Source organism: Pomacea canaliculata, linkage group LG4 (assembly GCF_003073045.1).
Source record: "Pomacea canaliculata isolate SZHN2017 linkage group LG4, ASM307304v1, whole genome shotgun sequence".
NCBI classification, from domain to species: domain Eukaryota; kingdom Metazoa; phylum Mollusca; class Gastropoda; order Architaenioglossa; family Ampullariidae; genus Pomacea; species Pomacea canaliculata.
This window is the reverse complement of record NC_037593.1, coordinates 23615658-23634967: the sequence shown is the minus strand read 5'-3', so window position 1 is coordinate 23634967 and position 19310 is coordinate 23615658. Positions and strand designations below refer to the sequence as shown.

At 36.6% G+C, this 19310-nt stretch overlaps 1 protein-coding gene across 5 annotated transcripts; it reads left to right on the top strand.

The window, feature by feature from the left end:
• Positions 1 to 337: 337 nt before the first annotated feature.
• Positions 338 to 18493, top strand: LOC112561604 (protein kinase C-binding protein 1-like). 5 transcript variants are annotated; one of them, XM_025234181.1, is made up of 25 exons: positions 338 to 425; positions 1642 to 1690; positions 2366 to 2422; positions 2856 to 2990; positions 3297 to 3415; positions 4191 to 4331; positions 4891 to 5004; positions 5501 to 5593; positions 5839 to 5926; positions 6146 to 6201; positions 6768 to 6848; positions 7101 to 7160; positions 8005 to 8060; positions 8504 to 8626; positions 9782 to 9909; positions 10335 to 12000; positions 12586 to 12757; positions 13277 to 13345; positions 13694 to 13781; positions 14724 to 14848; positions 15168 to 15455; positions 16017 to 16058; positions 16838 to 16915; positions 17226 to 17369; positions 17715 to 18493. In XM_025234181.1, exons 2-25 carry the CDS (start codon positions 1645 to 1647, stop codon positions 17889 to 17891), a joined length of 4146 nt encoding a protein of 1381 aa, XP_025089966.1. In that variant the 5' UTR covers positions 338 to 425; positions 1642 to 1644; the 3' UTR covers positions 17892 to 18493. The 5 variants fall into 5 exon arrangements, with proteins under 5 accessions (XP_025089966.1, XP_025089969.1, XP_025089967.1 ...); XM_025234182.1 differs by having other exon boundaries at positions 354 to 421; XM_025234183.1 differs by lacking the exon at positions 338 to 425 and adding an exon at positions 466 to 868.
• Positions 18494 to 19310: the final 817 nt, after the last annotated feature.

Here is a 19310-nt window from a genome sequence, read left to right as displayed (position 1 = left end):
CATTTTTTTAGTACTCTGTAAAACACAAATAACTAAACTAAGGTAACTAAACTAAGGTAATAAAAAACACAATTTAATAAAATTTTGAAAAGTATAAAGATTTTCTCCAATCTCTTATCAATTTGCCAAAGTCTATGGGGTAAATGCATTTATAATTAATTGAACATGTAATCCGTGTGCTGTAGTCTTAATTATTAGTAGGTGGGCTGAGTAAGATATATTATTTAATGTCGATGATTAATTTAAAGCAACCCCCTAGCCGTAGTTGTTGTACATGATGAGTCCAAGTCTGCTTCCTAAGCCTATATTATAGGAGGCACAGAAGAGGCCTATCAGTTAACATGCGATTGGGTTAAAGTAAGGAATGGGCGGGACTGTTGGGTTTTATTGACAGAAACGCGTGCACCTCTACGGGAAAGTAGTCGGTAAATTTTGCAATCTTTTTATCTCTACACATGAATAGATTTAGAACCAGAGATCGATCTATCCAGTAAAAGATTACTTCTTTTGTTTATTGTTAAGTATATGAAAGTAGCAAGTGTAATAAACATGAAAAAGCATCGATCGTGGTCCCGCCGCCATTTTTGGTTTCATGGCTGGGGAAAAGCATGCATCTACTAACGAAACACACATAAAATGTTGATCACTTGAACAGGGGTTTGCAGGCTTCACACTCTGCATGGACTAGTAAAATAATACTTTCGCACATAACATTGTGTATACATTACCCCATTAGTAAAAATCTAATGAAATTAGCAATTCCAAGCATTATGGTGTTCCACTCTAGTTTTAAAAGCCAGTGACTTGAGCTCTGCCAGAAGCAATCTACAGTCGTGCAGTGCAAATAATTTTGCTATTGCTCACACAGGTACACAAACACGCATGCAATATGCTGAAAATATTTTAAGGGTGTGGTGCACCCACTTTTTAATGTTTATAAATTATTTTTTATGCATTAAACTGCTAAGTGCATCAGAAAGATCCAAAGCCTAAGCCTTCAGTGGCCTTCTTAACTGTCCACAGCATGGACAGTATTTGGTATTGTTTGGCAATGTGACAGACATAAAATAGTACTTCTGTGCATATACATAGGAGACTGGCGCTGTGTTTGTCTTGTTTACCTACAATCAGGGCTATTTTCCATTACCATAGCTGCAGTTTACAGTATTACCTTAATAGTCAAGGTTAATACAAAGATCTTAGATCTACAGTCTCAACAGATTTGAAATGAGGAATGGATGGCATTTAAATGTCAGCAAAAAATATTGCTGTGGAAGAAATTATTTGCAGATATTTTTCCTAGTCCTGTAAATTACATATGTACAATCGGTTAGCAAAAAAGCTTTTGATTGTTTCTGACCATAGACTTTGCTCATTTCTGGCACTCTTAATTGTTGCTTTGGTAATTCAGCATGTGGAAGTGTTTAGCTAGTTGATTAGCAAAATTCTTCAGTTTATATTGGAGAAGGAAGTAATAGATATAGTTACAGTGGTGTGGATGTACAAAGACCCCACTAGATTATGAAGAAATCTAGAAGGATCTGTCTTTCCTTTGGTGATCAACAGATAATATGTGTAAAGTGTTTTCCTCTGATCTACCAGTACTTGCAGTTTAAAGGTATTGTCTCTCTTCAATTTTAGGTGATGAGTCACCAGGCTGCAGTCACACGCCTTCAGCAGAAAGAACGAGGTAGGCATCAGATTGACATCAATTTCAAAGCATCGAAAGATTGCTGTTTTGGTGATTGTGATTCTAAATGTTAGATGCTTAATACAACTCTGTGACAACAGTCAGTAATGGAAACTGGAAAGTTTTCTGCCTTGTAACAAAAATTTGTATGTCTGCAGGCTTGAATAATTTTTATATAGTATTTTTATAATGAATAGTAGCTTCACTCGTTTGTCATATTCTTTTGCTTGAAAGAGAGATACAAAGAGTTTTAAGACTGTTTTGTTTATTGCTGGAGTCACCGGCGGCGTTTGGGGGTGGCAAATGGGGTGGCCGCCCCAGGCCCCGCTCTCGAAGGGGCCCCGCGCTTCAGCCCCGAGGTCATCTTTATAAGTTTGTCAACTTAAAATATATTCTGTATTTAATGGAAAAATGCTGAGAGGGCTCTTTAAATGAGACGTCTTCAAGGTCAAATTGCCTCTCTAACTGTATATAAAGATCAGTGCTTCCGGCATCATATCAATAGGGATATTGATACACGTACTCCATTACCCCGGCCCCGCGCGGATGGTCGGGCCCAGGCCCCGCATATTCCTAACACCGCCTCTGGCTAGAGTCCAATGTTATGGCTGACTGTCCAGTTTTGTGTTGTTTTTTATGTTTCTGGTTTATCTGAGCTTTTCACTTTTGCTTCAGATGCCGATGAGAGCAAAAAGCAAGGATTACCTCAGACAAAGCAAGAAAAAACAGAAGGTGTGGAAACTGCCTTGGTGCCTTATTTAATCTCTTTCCATTCTTTGATGTTGATGTGACATATGGAGCTTAGGCTGATCTGATGATTTTAAAATGATGGAGATGTGCAAAAATCTTAGCTATTGGCTAAAGTGTCATGCTGTTTTTAAGTCTATAAGACTTGAATGAAGGAAGGGGGAGTCCACACTCTTTGGTAAAATGTGTGAGGGTAAATAAAATTAATTAAAACTTTGTACTAATATTTGTAATTAGCAGTTATCTTTAAACTGACAGTCATGAAGGAAGCATCACTGCAACCCAAGTGAAAATGTCCATACGGTGAAGATACTGTCATGTGTCATTGCATTACACTGGAGTATGTATATTTTCAAAAATTAAGGAAGCACCTAGACCTCCAAAACTGATATTTTCATCTCTTTTACTTTACCTCTAGATACCTCACCTGCTGGTTCTGTCTCCAAGATCCGTACACGGTTGTCAACTGGTACACTGTTCATGAATGGAACATCCACCTTCAAAGAGAAAGATGTGAAGCAATTGACTTCTGAATCTTCACAACTCCAGAAAGGTAATGTCTGGAAAGAGAGAGATTCTTTAAGTTGCAAATCCTGAAATCAGATTGCTGAGTTTTTGCTATTTTTTTCTGTTTATCATGGTAACTTTTTTTTTATTTTATCCTACTTTTGTGCTGTAGAATAATAGGTTGACTTTGGGTAGTTTACATCAGCAGTACACCAGTCTTTTGTGTCTTTCACTTGCACACTTTTATGTGTATGCGGGATGAGGGAGTGAACTTACACAAATTCTATGGAATGGTGCTGTTTTGCATAATTCTCATTATGTATTGTTTTTTTAATGATTCTGTATGATGCAGAAACTGGAACATCTGGTGTAAAACGGAAGAGTTCTACCACTTTATCTTCAGCAGACACTGCTATCCCAACTATTCCACCCAAACGGCGCAAGATTGGACAAAATGATGGATCTGGGGAGGTGAGGTACTAATACTAGGTGCATTGTGCATAAAATATGACCATAAGCGCCAAAGACTGGCAAAGTGTGCATAAAAAAAGAGGATTTTACTAAAATAAAACCTCATTAAATCAGTCAATATGGACAAAAGGCAAATGCAATTGGACATTTAAAATGATTTTAGTGGCATGAAGTATTTTAAATATTTACACCTACATGTATTAACCTACAATAAAGATAACCATCATTGACATCATTTTGAAGAGCATTTTTTTAAACATTAAGTGATAAGATTTGCAAAAAAATGGTTTTTGTTTTACAGAAATTAAAAAAAATTTACACAATATATACGAACATAAAGTGCCAGACAATTATTTTATTACAATATACATTAGACTTCAAATATTACTTTTTATTATATTTATAAATATAAATGCATGTCAAATTGTGTAATCGACAACCATCTCAAACATGGCTTTTTACCAACTGATAAAGCATTTTAAGAGAGCAGTTTTGTCTGCCTTAGTACATGTGTATTACTCTTATATCGAGTGTTAGTTCCCCTATAAATCTTGAATCAAGCACACCAATGTTTATGAAGTAGATATGACCGAGTGAAAAAGGTCAAATGAAAGTTACTAGAAGATTTGATGATTCATTTGATTACTCTTCATGAACTGCTTGATTTCGCATGCATTTAACTTTGATTTTGAGTGCATATATATGTGTGTGCATTTTCATGCATGTATATAAAAATTCAATGTTTGTTAGTATTTACGCTTGATTTGGTTTTCAGGACAACAAGAATGACTACTTTTGCTGGTTTTGCCACAAGGATGAATGCAATGCATTTTGTCGGGTTTGTCCACGCATCTATCATCTCAAATGCCTTGGTGTCAGCAGCCTGCCGAAAGAATGGGTGTGTCCAGAATGTGAGGTAAAAAACTTTTCAGTAGATGTAAACAGCAGCAGTGTTAAAGCTGCCGCATATGTTGTCCACAGTGTCATAGCTCCTTACACGGGTTTCGACATCATGACCTGCTCTAGACTATATACAAAAAGAAGTAAACTAGACTAAAAGTGTACAATTCAGTATTATTTCATACATGTTAAAAAAAAAAAGATGCGAGTTGATTTTTGGTGAAACAACAGTGACATGCAGTAAATGTAATTTCTATTTTTTTTTTTTTTTTTTTTTTGTTCAAAGCCGGATTTGATGATGTTAAAAAAATGCACACCTAACACTATTGATTTGTAGCATGCTTTCTTCAAAAATTGATATCAGATTTAAACCCTCCTCCAACAAAAAACAAAAAACAGAACATTTTTTTTTACTATTTGATGATGATGGTTAGAAGATATAATGCCTAGATGGTCATTCTGAAGTTAACGTCACAATGATGAAGTTTTTGAGAGCAGACAATGTAGATTTGTCACAAGAGAATGGAAGGTTAAAAGAGGGATTTTTAAAAGACTAAAACTCACATTTTTTGCAGAAAATAATGCGAGCTGAGTGTGTGGAAACTCGTTCCAAGGCGATGTCAAGGATCTCTGTGGACACACTGTGTCTGTTGCTAAGATATGCCTTGGAACGTATGCAACAGCCAGGTGTGAGTATAATGAATATATGGCATTTTTTTTGGTCAATTTAAAGTTTCCTTTTCAAGAAGTCATAAATTAATAGTGTTATTTCTTTGACCTTTTAACTACAGCTGTAGGTTTCACTGGTTGTTCCCAACCTTTTATCTCTTCATATCATGTTGTATTCAGCAGGAAGATTTTGTACAAATTTTCACCAGTGTGTTAAATAAACTTGATTTGTTTAAAACGCTTGCATCTGTTAACAAAGAGGTGAAATGGATAGACGGGATTTGTGGTCTCTTGTGACTTTATAGGTGCAGTTCTTAATTTGTATGAAGAAAAAGAAAAGATTTTTGAAGAACAGGGACCCATATCAAGTCTTACAGCCTTTTTTTTCTTATGCTTGTTTATACATGTACATACAATTGTGCAGCCATGTGTTTCTCAATATTCTTTCGTTGTTTCATTTTACTGAATTAGAATATGAGGATTACTTAGATGTATATGTTATTTATAACTTTCCAGTCTGAAGTGTTTTTGAAGCCTGTAGATGAGTCTGTGGTACCTGCATATAGAGATTATGTCTTCAACCCCATGGACTTTGTCACCTTGGAGAAGGTAAATTAATTTTATTTTAATTCTAGTATTTGTGAGACCTTGCAGCAGCTTGTGTGCTGAAGGAAGAACATAATCTTGTTCTCTATTAGATGCTGTATTCACTATAAAGTACGAAAAATTAAAACCCTTGTAAGGCTACAACAGTAAAAGTAATTTTAGTGTGCACTGTGTATTGTTAATCTAAACATTGCTGGCAGAGATCATTTTGAAAATTTTATGCTGCAGCATCATGTTTCTGTTGACAGAACATCAAAGAGAGGCAGTATGGATGCACTGAGGCATTTCTTGCTGATGCCAGGTGGATTCTTCACAACTGCATAGTCTTTAATGGCTGTATGTATGTTTTCTCTCTTGCTTTACTACATTGTCCCTATACTTCCCCCCCAAATATTTTCACACACACCCTCAGTTAATTACAGTCTACACTCGTTTCTCTGTGGTCTGTGGTTTTTGGTGTTATATTGGAGAGAGAGTTGTAAGCTCTGATTTCTATATACACTGTGTGACACTGTGTGACATTGTGTGACATTGGAGTATATGATCTGTTTTCAGTGCACCATAAAATGACCAACGTTGCAAGAAACATTATCAAAAGCTGCAAGCATGAGGTATGCATTAGTGTCATGTTAGGGCTTTTTTGTAAATTTCCAAGGGGCAGGAATGTTGAACTGACAAAATGCATGCATGCCGTTTAAATCTAAAGGTGTTTACATGTAGAGCTGGGATGTTGAGCACTGTGTTGGCTACCCCTGGTCTAGATTCATAACTAATTCTTTTAGGTGGATTTTTTTTAAATTAAAGAGTGCTGTGGAATAGTTTTTGACTTCTACTGGAATTGTCTTTGAAATTGTACAGAATGCTTAGTAAAATGGCAGACAGGTCTCTAAAATTAAGTTGAATGATCATCATAAAATTGTGCTAATGCAGGAGATTTCTTTAGCTTATGCATCAGAATGCTATGTTTAATTTTTCTGCTGTACGTTGTGGAAGTACACGATTTGGAAAAATACTGCTGTCGATGCTGTACTATGCATATTATCTAATTTGTTTTGTTTAATTCTAATATACTCCAATATAAAAACTTTAAAGATACATTAACCACTCAAGGATTTACTTCCTTTTAAAAAAGCTGTTGAAATGATTTTGATGATTCATTCTTTATTCCTTATGACAGATGAGTGAGATAGAAGTGTGTCCTGAATGCTACCAGAATTCCTGTTTAAAGAGTGATGGCAACTGGTTTGTGGAGCCATGTGTAAGAGTCAGGTTTTTTTCTTTAAGCATCTGGTGGGAAACATTTTAACTAAAATATATTGATGAAAAAAAAGTAATGTTAAAAATGCATTTTCTGATTTGGACGTCAGAAATAAGTATTTTATGAATCTAACATTTTTTTTGTACTGTTTACCCACAGAGAATATTAAATTTAAAAGTTTTAAAATAATTATCATTATTATTTTAAGTAAAAATGAAGTGGGATATAAACTGTTTCTTCTAATTTGTCCAGCATCCTCCACATACATTGGTATGGGCAAAGCTGAAAGGGTACCCATTTTGGCCTGCAAAGGTAATGCATCAGGTTTTTCTCATTTTAGAATATATTGTAGGAACACTTATACATGGAGAGCAGCTCAATACAAGTGCAATAGAAAATAAGAAATGTTAACCAATTTTCATGCTGTTCAAGGCAGCACAATAGTTAGACATTCATAGACTTAGGTTATACAGTATGTATGATTTGGAAGTTAATTCAGAAATGTAGAATCAGGGACACAGCTTGGGGTATCATAGGTTCAAAGATTCCATGGTCAAATGTTGGTAGCTTACCAAATGTCACAGTGATTACAGCAGGTAAATAGTTCGCTTGGCAGTTGTTGGCAGTATGAGCAAGTACCATGTGGCTTCGAACTGGCCAATACTGATGACTGTCATTTGCTTATACCCTGGAGATGTCTTACTTAACCTTTTACTAACTCTGCTTTAAAGCTGATTCCCTAAGGGTTAAAATGACATCTTGGTAGCATATGAGGGCTCTCACAGTATCTCAATTACTGTTATTGGTCTATCTTTTGTCATGACTCGCATCAAGTTTGCACTTACTTCTAAAAAGCATTTAAGTGTCACATTTTGAATAAACTCCATTTAGAAGATATAAGCTGTCTCCTTTAACAGTACCAGTCTACATCTTTAATAAAATTCATAGAGACAAAATTGTTCTTTAACAAAAAAACAGTCAATTCCATGAAAGAATACGCATATGCAACATAGACAGCATTCTACTAGTGCTATTTTACAGAACCTGCTTTCTCATTTTCAGCAGACAACAAACACTCTTCCAGTTTATTATACTTTTTGTCGTCTCTCTCCCACCCATCCCTTTTTTTTTAAGGAGAGGCATTTTTATTTCACAGGCTTTGAAGGAAGTCAATGGTCAGGTAGATGTCCGGTTCTTTGGTGCACATGATCGGTGAGTTTTTCTTCCACATTTTGTCCAAAGTTTTAGAGTTTTTTCCTGTGGAAAACCTATAATATTTGTATAGTTTCAGACACTTGACATAGCTCTTGGAAGACAGGATAACAAATAAACCCTCATGCATAAAGTATTCTTTGGTATTTATAAAAAATGTTCTTTTAAAATTAATTTTATATTTGTCTCGACTGTAATTGTTAAGTTCTAGATTTTTGATGGCCATATACATCTGGATCATACAATGTGCTTCCCTCCTGTAAGCATATTATGAGGAGTTGTGTTGAAATTGAGTTCCCGCTTTCCCTTAATCTTCATATTTGATCATTAATACTTCATGTTCTGCATGTTGTAAATTGTGATAAATGAAATGCAGCATCTGATCTTATTGTTCACTACTGTGCAGATCAGTTGGTAACTGATCACATTCTTTTGTGGTGTAGGTCTTGGGTGTTAGCATCTCAGGTTTTCCTCCTGTCAAGAGACAGCCCAACACCCATCAAGAATCGCAAAGGTGGCTTTGTAGGTGCCATGAAGGAACTGGAGGTCCACATCAAGAAAATAAAGTAAGCTGTAATTTTACATCTGCCACTAACTAGTGAGTTGTAGATAACTCTTGTACTGTCATCTCTTTATGATATCCCATATCTTGCTTATTAAGGTTGGCACGGGGATGTTTTGCATGGTCACAGTTTAAGTTATCTTGCTTTGCAGTGGCAGTAGTGCCTCATTGTTTTATGTCTTTCCCATGCTGCACAGATATATTTCATTAGATTTACGCTAATGGGCCTTGGTTCACCATAGTGTGCAGCTTGGGTCTTAAAGATTATATGGAGGATGATAAAGTGTCATTTACATCAGTGATTCTCCAAGTGTGGTCCACGGACTTCTTGTGGGCTGCATGCACAAGTCAGGTGGTCCGCAGGTGACAGTCATCATATGTCAGCAAAGTGATGTTTAAGTCATCAAATATGCTAAGCAGTCCAGTATTTCACACGAGTTTTAATTTTATCGATGCCCAACTGCTCATTCGCATAAAGTGCTTGCTTACCAACTGAGTCTTTATGCCACAGCACGAGCATTGTGTCATTTAACTGCGTCATCTATTACCCCTTAGTAACACAGTGCACTTCCTTATTTTTAATTTTCATGTACAGTCAGAGTACGATGGACTTCGCTGATATAGCTGTGAAGCATCTGCTGCCATTTCCAACATCTTACTGTTGTGAAACTGGATTTTCAACACTGTGGGATTGAAAAAAAATAAGAGAAGCTGGTTGAAGGTGGAATGTGACATGAGATTGAAACTCTCCAACATTGATCCAGATATTATCACCTTAATGTCTCATCAAAAACAACTACATTCATTGCATTAGCATTTTAATTAATAAAGAACTTTGAGAAGTATGTAATTTTACGTAAACTTATTTCTATACTACTGTCACAAAAGTACATTTAGTTTTGAATTGTAATGAAACAAATGCGGCAATTTAAATTTGAAGTTCATGGTACAGAGTGATTTTAGGTCTTGGTGGTCTGCCGTATTTTTTTAGTTTAGTAAAATGGTCTGCAGTCTGAAATACTTTGAGAACTACTGATTTACATGATAAGCACTTTAGAGGACAATGCAGTCAATTGCCTGAGTATGTCTAGCATTTCAGTATCTTAACAATTTCAGTCATACTGTCACAATTGACTAATGATCTTTTACTTTTTTTCAGGGAACTCTTTGGTGGATTTGAATATGCACCAAGGAACACACCTTATAGTCACTGCCATTTGTATATGAAGTACAATATCAAAGGAGAGAAGGTGATGCACCGTTTCAAAGTTGCCTCTCGGACAAAAGGTAAACAAGAACTCTGTACGCTGAATGTAGATCAACTTGTTTGAAATAAAATGAGCAAGCAGTTTTGGGGTAAGGGAGTGGTCAAGGCTTAAATGGGGATTACTTTTTTCAAAATCAGTTTTTTTTTCAACATAATGTGCTGCCATACAACAATTCAGACTATTTTTGTTTATTTCCTGCTAAAACACAATTATTATGTGTGCTTGGACTCATTTAATCATAAATAATGTTTTTCATATGGAAGGTTATATGGGTTTTTATTTGTTTTTTTTTTTTAATTAGAGATTTGGAACAGATTTTCAGAATCATGTGCTTATGTGTTTGTGGATATTATATATGTTTGATTGATGCACAGTTTTCTTAGATACTGTAAACAGTAGTTGAGACCTGAAAGTCAGTGAACATATTCTTTTGTGTGGCTTCAGCTTCAAAGACAGATACAGTGAGTGCTGATCGCATCTCAGTGGCTTCCAAAGCAGCTTCTGCTTTGATCAGCAAATACAACAGTCTCAATTCTCGCAAATCAAACCTTGCTGGACCACAGAGCAGTGCCAGTTTGGCTGGTCTTCATCCTGTGCGGGATAAGTGTACAAAAAGTGCTGTCTCCCCTAGAGCCAAGACCTTACGGTCAGTTACAGACATCATTGAAGAAAGGATCAAACAACAAAAGGAGTTGGAAGAGGAAGAACAAGAAGATGATGAACACAGGGTAAAGGAAAAGAACAGCAACAGTGATCAGGATTGTGCTGATGGTGTTGGTGAGAAGTGTACTGTGTCTGTGGAAAAGGTCTGTACAGTCAGTGGGCAGGCAACCTCCATTAATTCAAAGACATCTCACCAGAATGAAGTGCTTTGTGAAGAGACCATTGAATCAGATACACAAATGAAAGTTGGTGATATTGCATCAAAAGCACGCGACTTACCTCCTGGTGTTAAACAGGGAAAGCTTGATGAATCTTCCATTAGGCATTTACCGGAGAAAAAGGCCTCATTTGAAAGAGACGAAAGCTCCAAGGCAGTATCTTTGGTGCTGTCATCAGGTGTTGATTACAAGAGTGCCTTGACAAAAGTGATTGAGACTTGCAAAGACAAGCTTGGCATTAAAAATGTAGAAGATCTAGAGGAAAACATCAATGATAGTGATGCTGATGAGGAAGGCGATGGAAGCGAGGAGAATAAATCAAGTGAAAGGAAAAACAACAAACCTTCTGGGCCTGATGTTGATGTCGTTCAAAGCATGCAAAAGCCTCAAGAAGGCAGTGCTGAAGTAGTTGTAGAAAAAGAGAGGTTGCCTGAGTGTGAGTCCATGGAAAGTAATGACATTGCTAAAAGCTTCACCTTTCTTAAACCTGTAACAGTTTCCAGAACGTCTGATGAAGGGACAGAGACAGAAAAACAAGCATCTGATCGTGACCCAAGCACAAAAACATCGTCAAATAAGAATGTTAGTGTTGAGATAAATGTAGGAGATAAAGTGTGTGAAAAACCTACAGTGGAAAATAAGGAGATAAGTGACAAGGGGCCAGAAACTTCGCAGAAGGTTGATGTTTCAGGCAAAGATGTGCCATCTGTGATGAAATCTGTTGATGCTCCAAGCACAACTGACAAAGGTATGAAGCCTTTCAACAGTGATAATGCTAACACAAACATAAGGCCTATTACTATTGATGATGATAGTAATGATAAAGGAGAAGATAGCAATGAACCTAGTCTTCTTATGGAAGTTGAATCTGAACCAGAGCAGGAGCTTGAAAACGATCAGCTTATAATCGATCTTGAAGAAGATGACCTGGAGCTCAGAGAAGATAAAACCATTAAAAAAAATATGCCACACAGTGAAAAATCTAAGTCAGTCAGTATTGTGAAAGAACTTTCTCCTTCACCAATGTTGAGAAAGGCTGTTCAAACAGATGAAAAGATTTGGCCTGGCCAAAATGAGAGGGGCATGCAGAAGCAGAACTCTAATTTTATCCTGCCTTCAAGCAGTTCTCTTGTATCATCAAAACCAAGCAGCTTGGGGCAGAACTCTAACAAAGAAACCCTTTCACGGTCAGGCCAGTACATGCAGTTGCCAGTTGAAGAATCTAATGGGTGAGTATGCTGGCACATGTGTGAGTATGCTGTGATATAATGCACATTATGCATGTGTGTGTATAAAGGTATGTGTGCACAAGATTGCAAAGAATGTGTTTGCTAGCAAGTGATTCTGTCACATTTAGTCCCCTTTTTTCCTCACACTTTCTTCAGCATTGAGAAGATGAAGAAAGTGAAATGCAGAGGAAATCATTATGGAAAACTTAACTGACAATTACTTATTTAACGCTTGGGGGGGGGGGGGGAACCATAACTGATGCAATAGAAACTAATGAACAGTTTATTACTGTGGCTAGTAATTGCTATGATTCAGGCTTATGTCTATCCAATCATTTTCTGGTCTTGAAGTCTGTATGCTGCCATAATTTGTCTCCATGACAAGCACTTGAAATTATTTAGTATTCAATTTTTATTGTAATATTTTAGATTCTTGTTGGTGTTTCTTCACTTTTCTTTATTTTTTTTTTTTATCAAATAGCAATAGCTTGTCCCACAGTAAGAGGTAAAGAGGTGTACAAAAAGTCACAGTATATACTTGTTCCTTACTGTCGGAGTTTGGTCAGTTTCACTCTTTGTCCTCAGACCAGCTGCAGTAGTCACTGACTCAGTGAGATCACAAGGCCATGGCTCCCTTACCAAGAGTGCCGCTGCAGCCAAGCCAGCCTCTTTGCTGGCAGACTCTAGCAGTCATCAGCAAGATGAGACCACGCTGACGCCTGCTGCAGTTCGCCTTGTCAACCAGTACAGCTCACAGTTCTCTTTAACAACATCTTTTGCAGTTGTTGTCACTATTCTTTGCTAGTCCATTTTTTTATATTCCTGTTTTAACTTTTGAAAGTGTTAATGGCATTTCCTTTTTAAGCTTAATCTGCGGCAGAATTATTTTCTAATAATTGATTTTTTCAGTAACTCAAAGAGTAACAAGGAATAAACTAAACTTATCAAAACGTGTTCACAATCCCAGTTCCAGGACATGAGGGGTATAGGCTCACTGCTGTGGCAAGGTCTCATTACCATAAGCTTTGAAGCTTTACTTTGGGTTGGGAAGTTATGCGTACCTTAGCAGTATTCCACCCCATGTGGGTTTCAGTTTTATTCAGTCAACAATTAAAATAAAATTATTATTTAAAATGCTGCATTACCCTGTCAGCAGTGTTGGCCAGCTCAAGTGAGACTTCGGAGTTTGGCAATTTCAGCATTGTATTTGTGTTTTGTTGTGCATAGTAAAGGGTGTATCAGGGGTATTTCATGTGTGACCCTTTATGTGTTTCAGTTGATGGGAAATCTTCAGCAACAGCTGGCCCACATGTGCAAGGAAGTCATCGCAGTGGCTGTCCCAGAGGTAGATTTTTATATTCTGGACATGTTCTGGATTATTTAGAACAGCAGCGTGAGATTGAAAGGACACCTCTGGAACTTCCTTAGAACTTGTGACATATATTTACTATATACAATTTTTTTATGCATGAAATCTTAAGCCAGGAGCAAGACTGAAATGAATAAAAACTCAGTAAAGTGAATGTAAAGATGTAGTACCTCATTTAAAAAGAATTCTGCGTTTTAATGTTTTGCAGAAGATGAAATAACTTTGTAATTAAAGAGGGCAGTAACATTTACAGTGTTATCTGTACACAAGCTTTAAAATGTTTCAGATAAAATAAATTATTAAGTTTGTTTTGTGTTAATACAGCAAGAAAAGTCACGATGTTACCAACAAGAAATTGATCGACTCAAGTGGATTCATCAGCAGGAAATAGCAGAGATCAAACATAATTACAGTGAGTATAAAGCTTCTCTGCACCCTTGATTGTGGTATTACACTTTTAGCCATTTTAGTTTGAGGGTAAGAAAAATGTATCATTGGACATTCTTCATTAGATTGTGATTGAAGAATATGGCTACTGAAAGTGTACTTAGAAAAGCTGACCTGGAAATGAGAGTGATGTCCCTTTGCTTAACTAGCTGGAGGGAACTAGCTCTCAGTTGTTTTGTTTTGTCCATGGATCTACTTCGATTTTTATTGTCTCCTATTGATTTGGGACATTTGTTACACTTTTCACCTCTGTTCTGGATTGTTCGTCACTGCTTGTGCTGCATCGTTTCTTCCCATCAACACCTTCATTCACTAACAGCTTCTGTGTCCTGTTCTATCTTGCTTTAGGTTTAATAAATTACAGGATTATAAACTTTCTATACCGATACTTTAACTTTTATGGCGTTGTGAACCATGTTGCTTTCCATTTTTTGATTGAAGGACCATGCACGTTGCTACATGTTGTGAAATTTAGATTTTGGATCTCTGCGCGTTGGGAATGTTGTCTGGTGATAAGATGCATTTCATGTGATCCTGCATCTTGCTCCATGCATGTTTCTGGTCTGCTGTCGTGTTCACTTTGTCAGTGCCAGGATTGTGCTGTTTGCAACTGTGTTGCCCAGAAATTTTTTCACTGGCCTGAATTAGCAAAGGTGCGAGCAGTACGGCAACCTGTACTCTCTGGTTATTTTACAAGCTTTACTTAACTGGATAAATATTGGTGAATGTTTGATAACATTTAGCAAAGATCTTCTAGAGCTATAGTTTTCTTGCATGTTTGTGTATGTATGGAGATGCCACCCTTAAAAGGTGCCTATATGTAAAGCACATTGAGTCTAGCTGATGCTGGAAAAAACTGCTATACAAATGTGCTATTTATTTAAATGGTTTTTCTTTCCCTTTTAAGAACTGAGCATTGCAGAAATGAGAAACCTATGGGAGTCAGAAAAAAGTAAAAGTCTTGGAGATCTGAAGAGAAAACTTACCAAAGAGAAAGAAGAGGCGGTAGTTGCAGTTAAAAAAAAGCAATGGGTAAGGTGTTATTGATAAAAAGCTTTATTTGTAGAATAGTTTATTGCTGATATGTATATATTGACAAGATGATAGGGCTGTTCTGGGTATGAGCTTGGTTTTTTTTTTAAAAAAAGATACTTGTGGAACTGAAGAATGTTGACTCTGCCCCATAGAAATAGTCATACAAGTTTCCTTCTATAGCTGGTACCTATATCTTTTAAAGTAGCCACGTTCTAGTAGTGCGAAGTTATATGATATGCTTCTTTTTTATGTTTGCTGCTACTTGTTATTCATTTCAGAGTTTCTCGTTTCCATACCTTTAGATGTTTGTTTGCAGTGTGCCAACTGCTTGAAGGAAGCCATCTACTACTGTTGTTGGAACACCAGCTACTGCAGCTATGATTGCCAGCAGACTCACTGGCCCACCCACCTCCCATCATGCATGCAGACACAGTCCACCACTGGTCCTGCCACAGCCACAACCACCTCTATTCCCAAGACCACTGGTGTAACTCCACTAGGAGCTGGAACATCTGGGAGTGGTTTTGACTCAGATGTGATAGTGATGTCAGCATCCCTTGGACCCACCAAAGTAAAAGGAATAGATAACGCAGAGAAACTGCAGGTAGAATGACTTTTCTTTTCACCCTAAAAGCCTTCATTTTAATTTGTTGTGTGGGTGGCACTTAATATTTCTGTCTGTTGTAGTGTTAGTGATATTTACATGTAATTGCTATCAAATTTAGTTAAAGTTTACTCCTTAAAGTGAGCTCTTACCTTCTACCTGTTTTTACTATATGTGTATATCACCATACATGTACTAGAGATAACTTATACAATTTCTAATAAAATTAGTATTTAAAAATTTATTCTCAGCTACCCTCACCACTATCCTAACTATACCCCCCACACACGTTATGCATCCATTGAAATGTGTTAATCAGGTCTACAGAAGAAGAAAAAAATTGTTAGTATTGTAATAAGATTATAAGGATTTCACAGAGTTAGTGAATGAAATAGCTTTCAGTGTCATTGTATAAAAGAAAGAAATTATGAAGGTCATTTCCTGTCATTGTGTTTAGGAAACACACTTTTGAATTTGATTGTACCTGCAGAAATACAGGCATGTGTACACAGTATGAGGTATCATTTATTTTAGTTTTTTGTTTTTGTTTTAATATTACAGAAATTCAACTTAACACCACCCCAATCTTCACCATCCTTGACTGTAAGTGACATTGTTGAGAACAAAGAGCGACAGTTTTGTTTAGATTTCTCACATATATTTAGTATCAAGCTTTTCAATTTGTTTGTTGTTACAAAAGGCTACCTGATATAATTTTTTTTTTTATTAGAGGGTGCATGGTGGGAATTGTGTCAGATTATCTTTTCCCAAATCTAAGCAGTTAACTTCCTTTAGCAAGTGGTGGCAAGTTGGGCTTAAGTGATAAATCCAGATGTTCTGAATCATTTCCACTCCGAAGTTGGATTTCAGACGAACCATTTACCATGTCTAAAACACAGATGCATGCTGGTTCTTGATGGCTACCATGTTTCATTCTCTTTTGCAAAGGAAAACAAAATGACCCTAATTCACACTATCTGATAGGAAAGGCATTCTCTGACAACTTGAATGCGAGCTCTCAAGCCAAATTGTCTCAAAAACAGCAGGTGACAACCAAACCTTGCAGCCTCCTTGTAACTATTTTACACATGATCTTAAGTAAATTATTGTTTTGCAATCTGAAATTTTGTGCTGTAGTGGTTCAGAATGTCAGTATCATTGAAGTCCAGCTTGCCATTTCAAGTCTCATAGAACTGGGGTGCACTGAAAGAAGTTAACAAGAGGGCTACTAGTCAAATTCTACTGGGGGTAGAAAGGAATAAGATGAAGTCAAATTTTGTCAACAAGTATCCTGTAAAAAAATGTAAATCAGTCATATAAAAAAAATCACCTTTGTTGATCTTGTGATACCTCAGATAAATACACTGTATTATACTTCTCAGAATGAAACATGGAGAAACCATACTGGTGTGAGCCATGCACCTGTGGGTCAAAATATCCACTTCCTATCCACTTCCCAGGTAATTATTCGCATTTCTTTCAGCATTTTTTCCTTCTTCTCTTGCTCACTTGTTTTGCTGCAGTTTGTAATTTTACAGAGGATTTGATTAAAAAAATTAAACACTTCTTCTTTTACATTGTTGGTCATGATTTACATCATGTAAAATTTACTTGATTAAATCATGTCAAGCTAGACTTAGAGCCATGGAGATATTGAGTTGATTAACACTTGTGGCACATACCTGAGGTTTCTTTTTAGCAACGATACAGAATTGCTGTAATAGCAGTGTAGAATGCAACCAAATGCTGTCATGTTAAGTTACTTGCCAGGCAGTCTCAAGTTGTCCACCATACATCATCTCATCAGACCTACTACCACCACTACCACCACCTTCGCAGCCACTGCAGCAGCTTCGGAACCTGCAGAGTTTGGAGGTAGTGGCTGCATCCCCTCAATTAACATATGCCTCTCAGGTAAAAACCTGTTAGTTTGAGGCAGCGAAGAGTGGGGACAGTGGTGGTGACGGTAGAGGAGGTGGTGGTCATTTAGTCCTGTTGACAATTATAAAGAGCTTGTGAGGCTATTGGTTAGCTCCCATGAAGCAAATTACTTTCATTATTTTTGTGTAAACTTTGGTTTACTATACAAGAACAGATTTTTGGAGAGCTTCTAAGACTAAGACCTGCAGGGTTAAGAGATTTTGTGTGAATGAGGTCTGGAAGGTACTTTATTATTATTACATGCATTATCATCATTATTTTATGTTTGTGCGTGTGAATACGTGTGTGTTTGTGTGTGTGAATGCATTCATGACACAGATGCAGCTGTTACCATCCCAGCCTGTTGTGTCAAACATCTTGCCCTCCGCTACAGTTATGCCTACCAACGCTATGGTGTTACCTGTCCTTCACACCACACAGCCCAGCGGATCCTCCACCTCCAACCAAAACATTGTAATTTCTAGACCCATACGTTTTCAACCTTTATGGAAATAGGATTCATCCAAAGACTCACATAATTTTGTGGATACTAACTGCTGTATTGTATGGAGGAAGAAAAATGTATAATAGTGTTTTATTCTTTTAGTTGTCAAGAGCTGACTTTAAAGGAAACAATCATGCTTGGGCAGTATTGCAGAAGCAGAGTACTGAATGCTCGTTTTGTCAATGTAAAGCATAATATCTTCTAAAACAATTTATATCAATGTAAATGCAAGCATGAAAATAGCATGTGTTCAGACCCTACTAAAAGTGTGTTTTTTTGTTTTGTAAATGGTGATTACCAGTCTTATGTTAAATTGGGTTTTATGTTGCAAAAACGTTCACAGTTTAAATCCTAGAACTTTGGTAGAGAAGATGTAATTTACTGTTTTAAAGAGGTTTTTTAAAGTTTTTTTTTTTTTTTTTGGAAAGTTCTTGATAAGTTTAGGATTTTTGCATTTTAGATCAAAAAGCTAAACTATCACTTTAGAATGATTGTTTCAAAAGACAGAGACTTTATTAAAAAGATACTGTTTGTAAGGAAATTTTGGTTACCTCTTTTACAAATGATTGTAAATAAAGCAGCTGACAAAATAAAGTTACTGTGCTTGTCTTAATAGCTTTTGTCAGTACTTTTTTTTGTGAGTGCATGCTTGCATATGTCTGTGAATATATGAGGGACAAGAGGGCATGTTTGTGTGCTTATATGTTTGAACACAATTATTCATCATAAATTTCTATACTGCTAGTTTATTTCAATATATTTCAGCATTCTTCAGATTTTTAAGACATAAATGCCCGACTATGTACATGACACAAATAGACAAAGCTAATTCACTAATAATTATGGCTAATTCTGGCAAAACTGCATTCCTGAATTGCGAATTCCTGAAATATACACAACACATTACCTGCAGGTAATATTTAGCAGCAGCATTACATCTTTCCTTAGAAAGTTTTTTCCCTCATCCTCTGCTTGCAAACATACCATTAATATGCATATCGCATCTGAAGGTTGCCTCCTATTCGTTTGTTTAGTTACAAAAACAAATTACACTTTGCACAGATCATGAACCTCACACAAGTGATAACGAATTCACATCTACCTGATAAAATAATCAAATCTATGATCACTTCTTGCTAACGCATACGATGTACACAATCTTCAACATGAAGTGTAGCAGAACGCATTTTCAGCATCAATTAATGTACTGTGAAAATAATCAAGTATGATCAGCAGTTGGACATCGGGAAAAAAAACCTACTAGGACAATAACAGGCTCCACCATTTCGACACTTCACTCAAATTTCTATGATCGATTCCACATGGTAGTGCAAGCTTCGCTGTCACCGCGGAGATTTCCTATTGACGCACGCTGTACTAGTACTCATCTTTGACCGGACCAAGCAGATGTAACGCCACACGATTTTCAC

Excerpts from the sequence above, each read along its gene's own strand:
- LOC112561604 (XM_025234181.1), top strand. The coding sequence starts at position 1,645 with ATGAGTCACCAGGCTGCAGTCACACGCCTTCAGCAGAAAGAACGAG. Across the intron at positions 5,005-5,500 it reads AACGTATGCAACAGCCAGGT|TCTGAAGTGTTTTTGAAGCC; the intron begins GTGAGTATAATG and ends ATAACTTTCCAG. Across the intron at positions 5,594-5,838 it reads ACTTTGTCACCTTGGAGAAG|AACATCAAAGAGAGGCAGTA; the intron begins GTAAATTAATTT and ends TTCTGTTGACAG.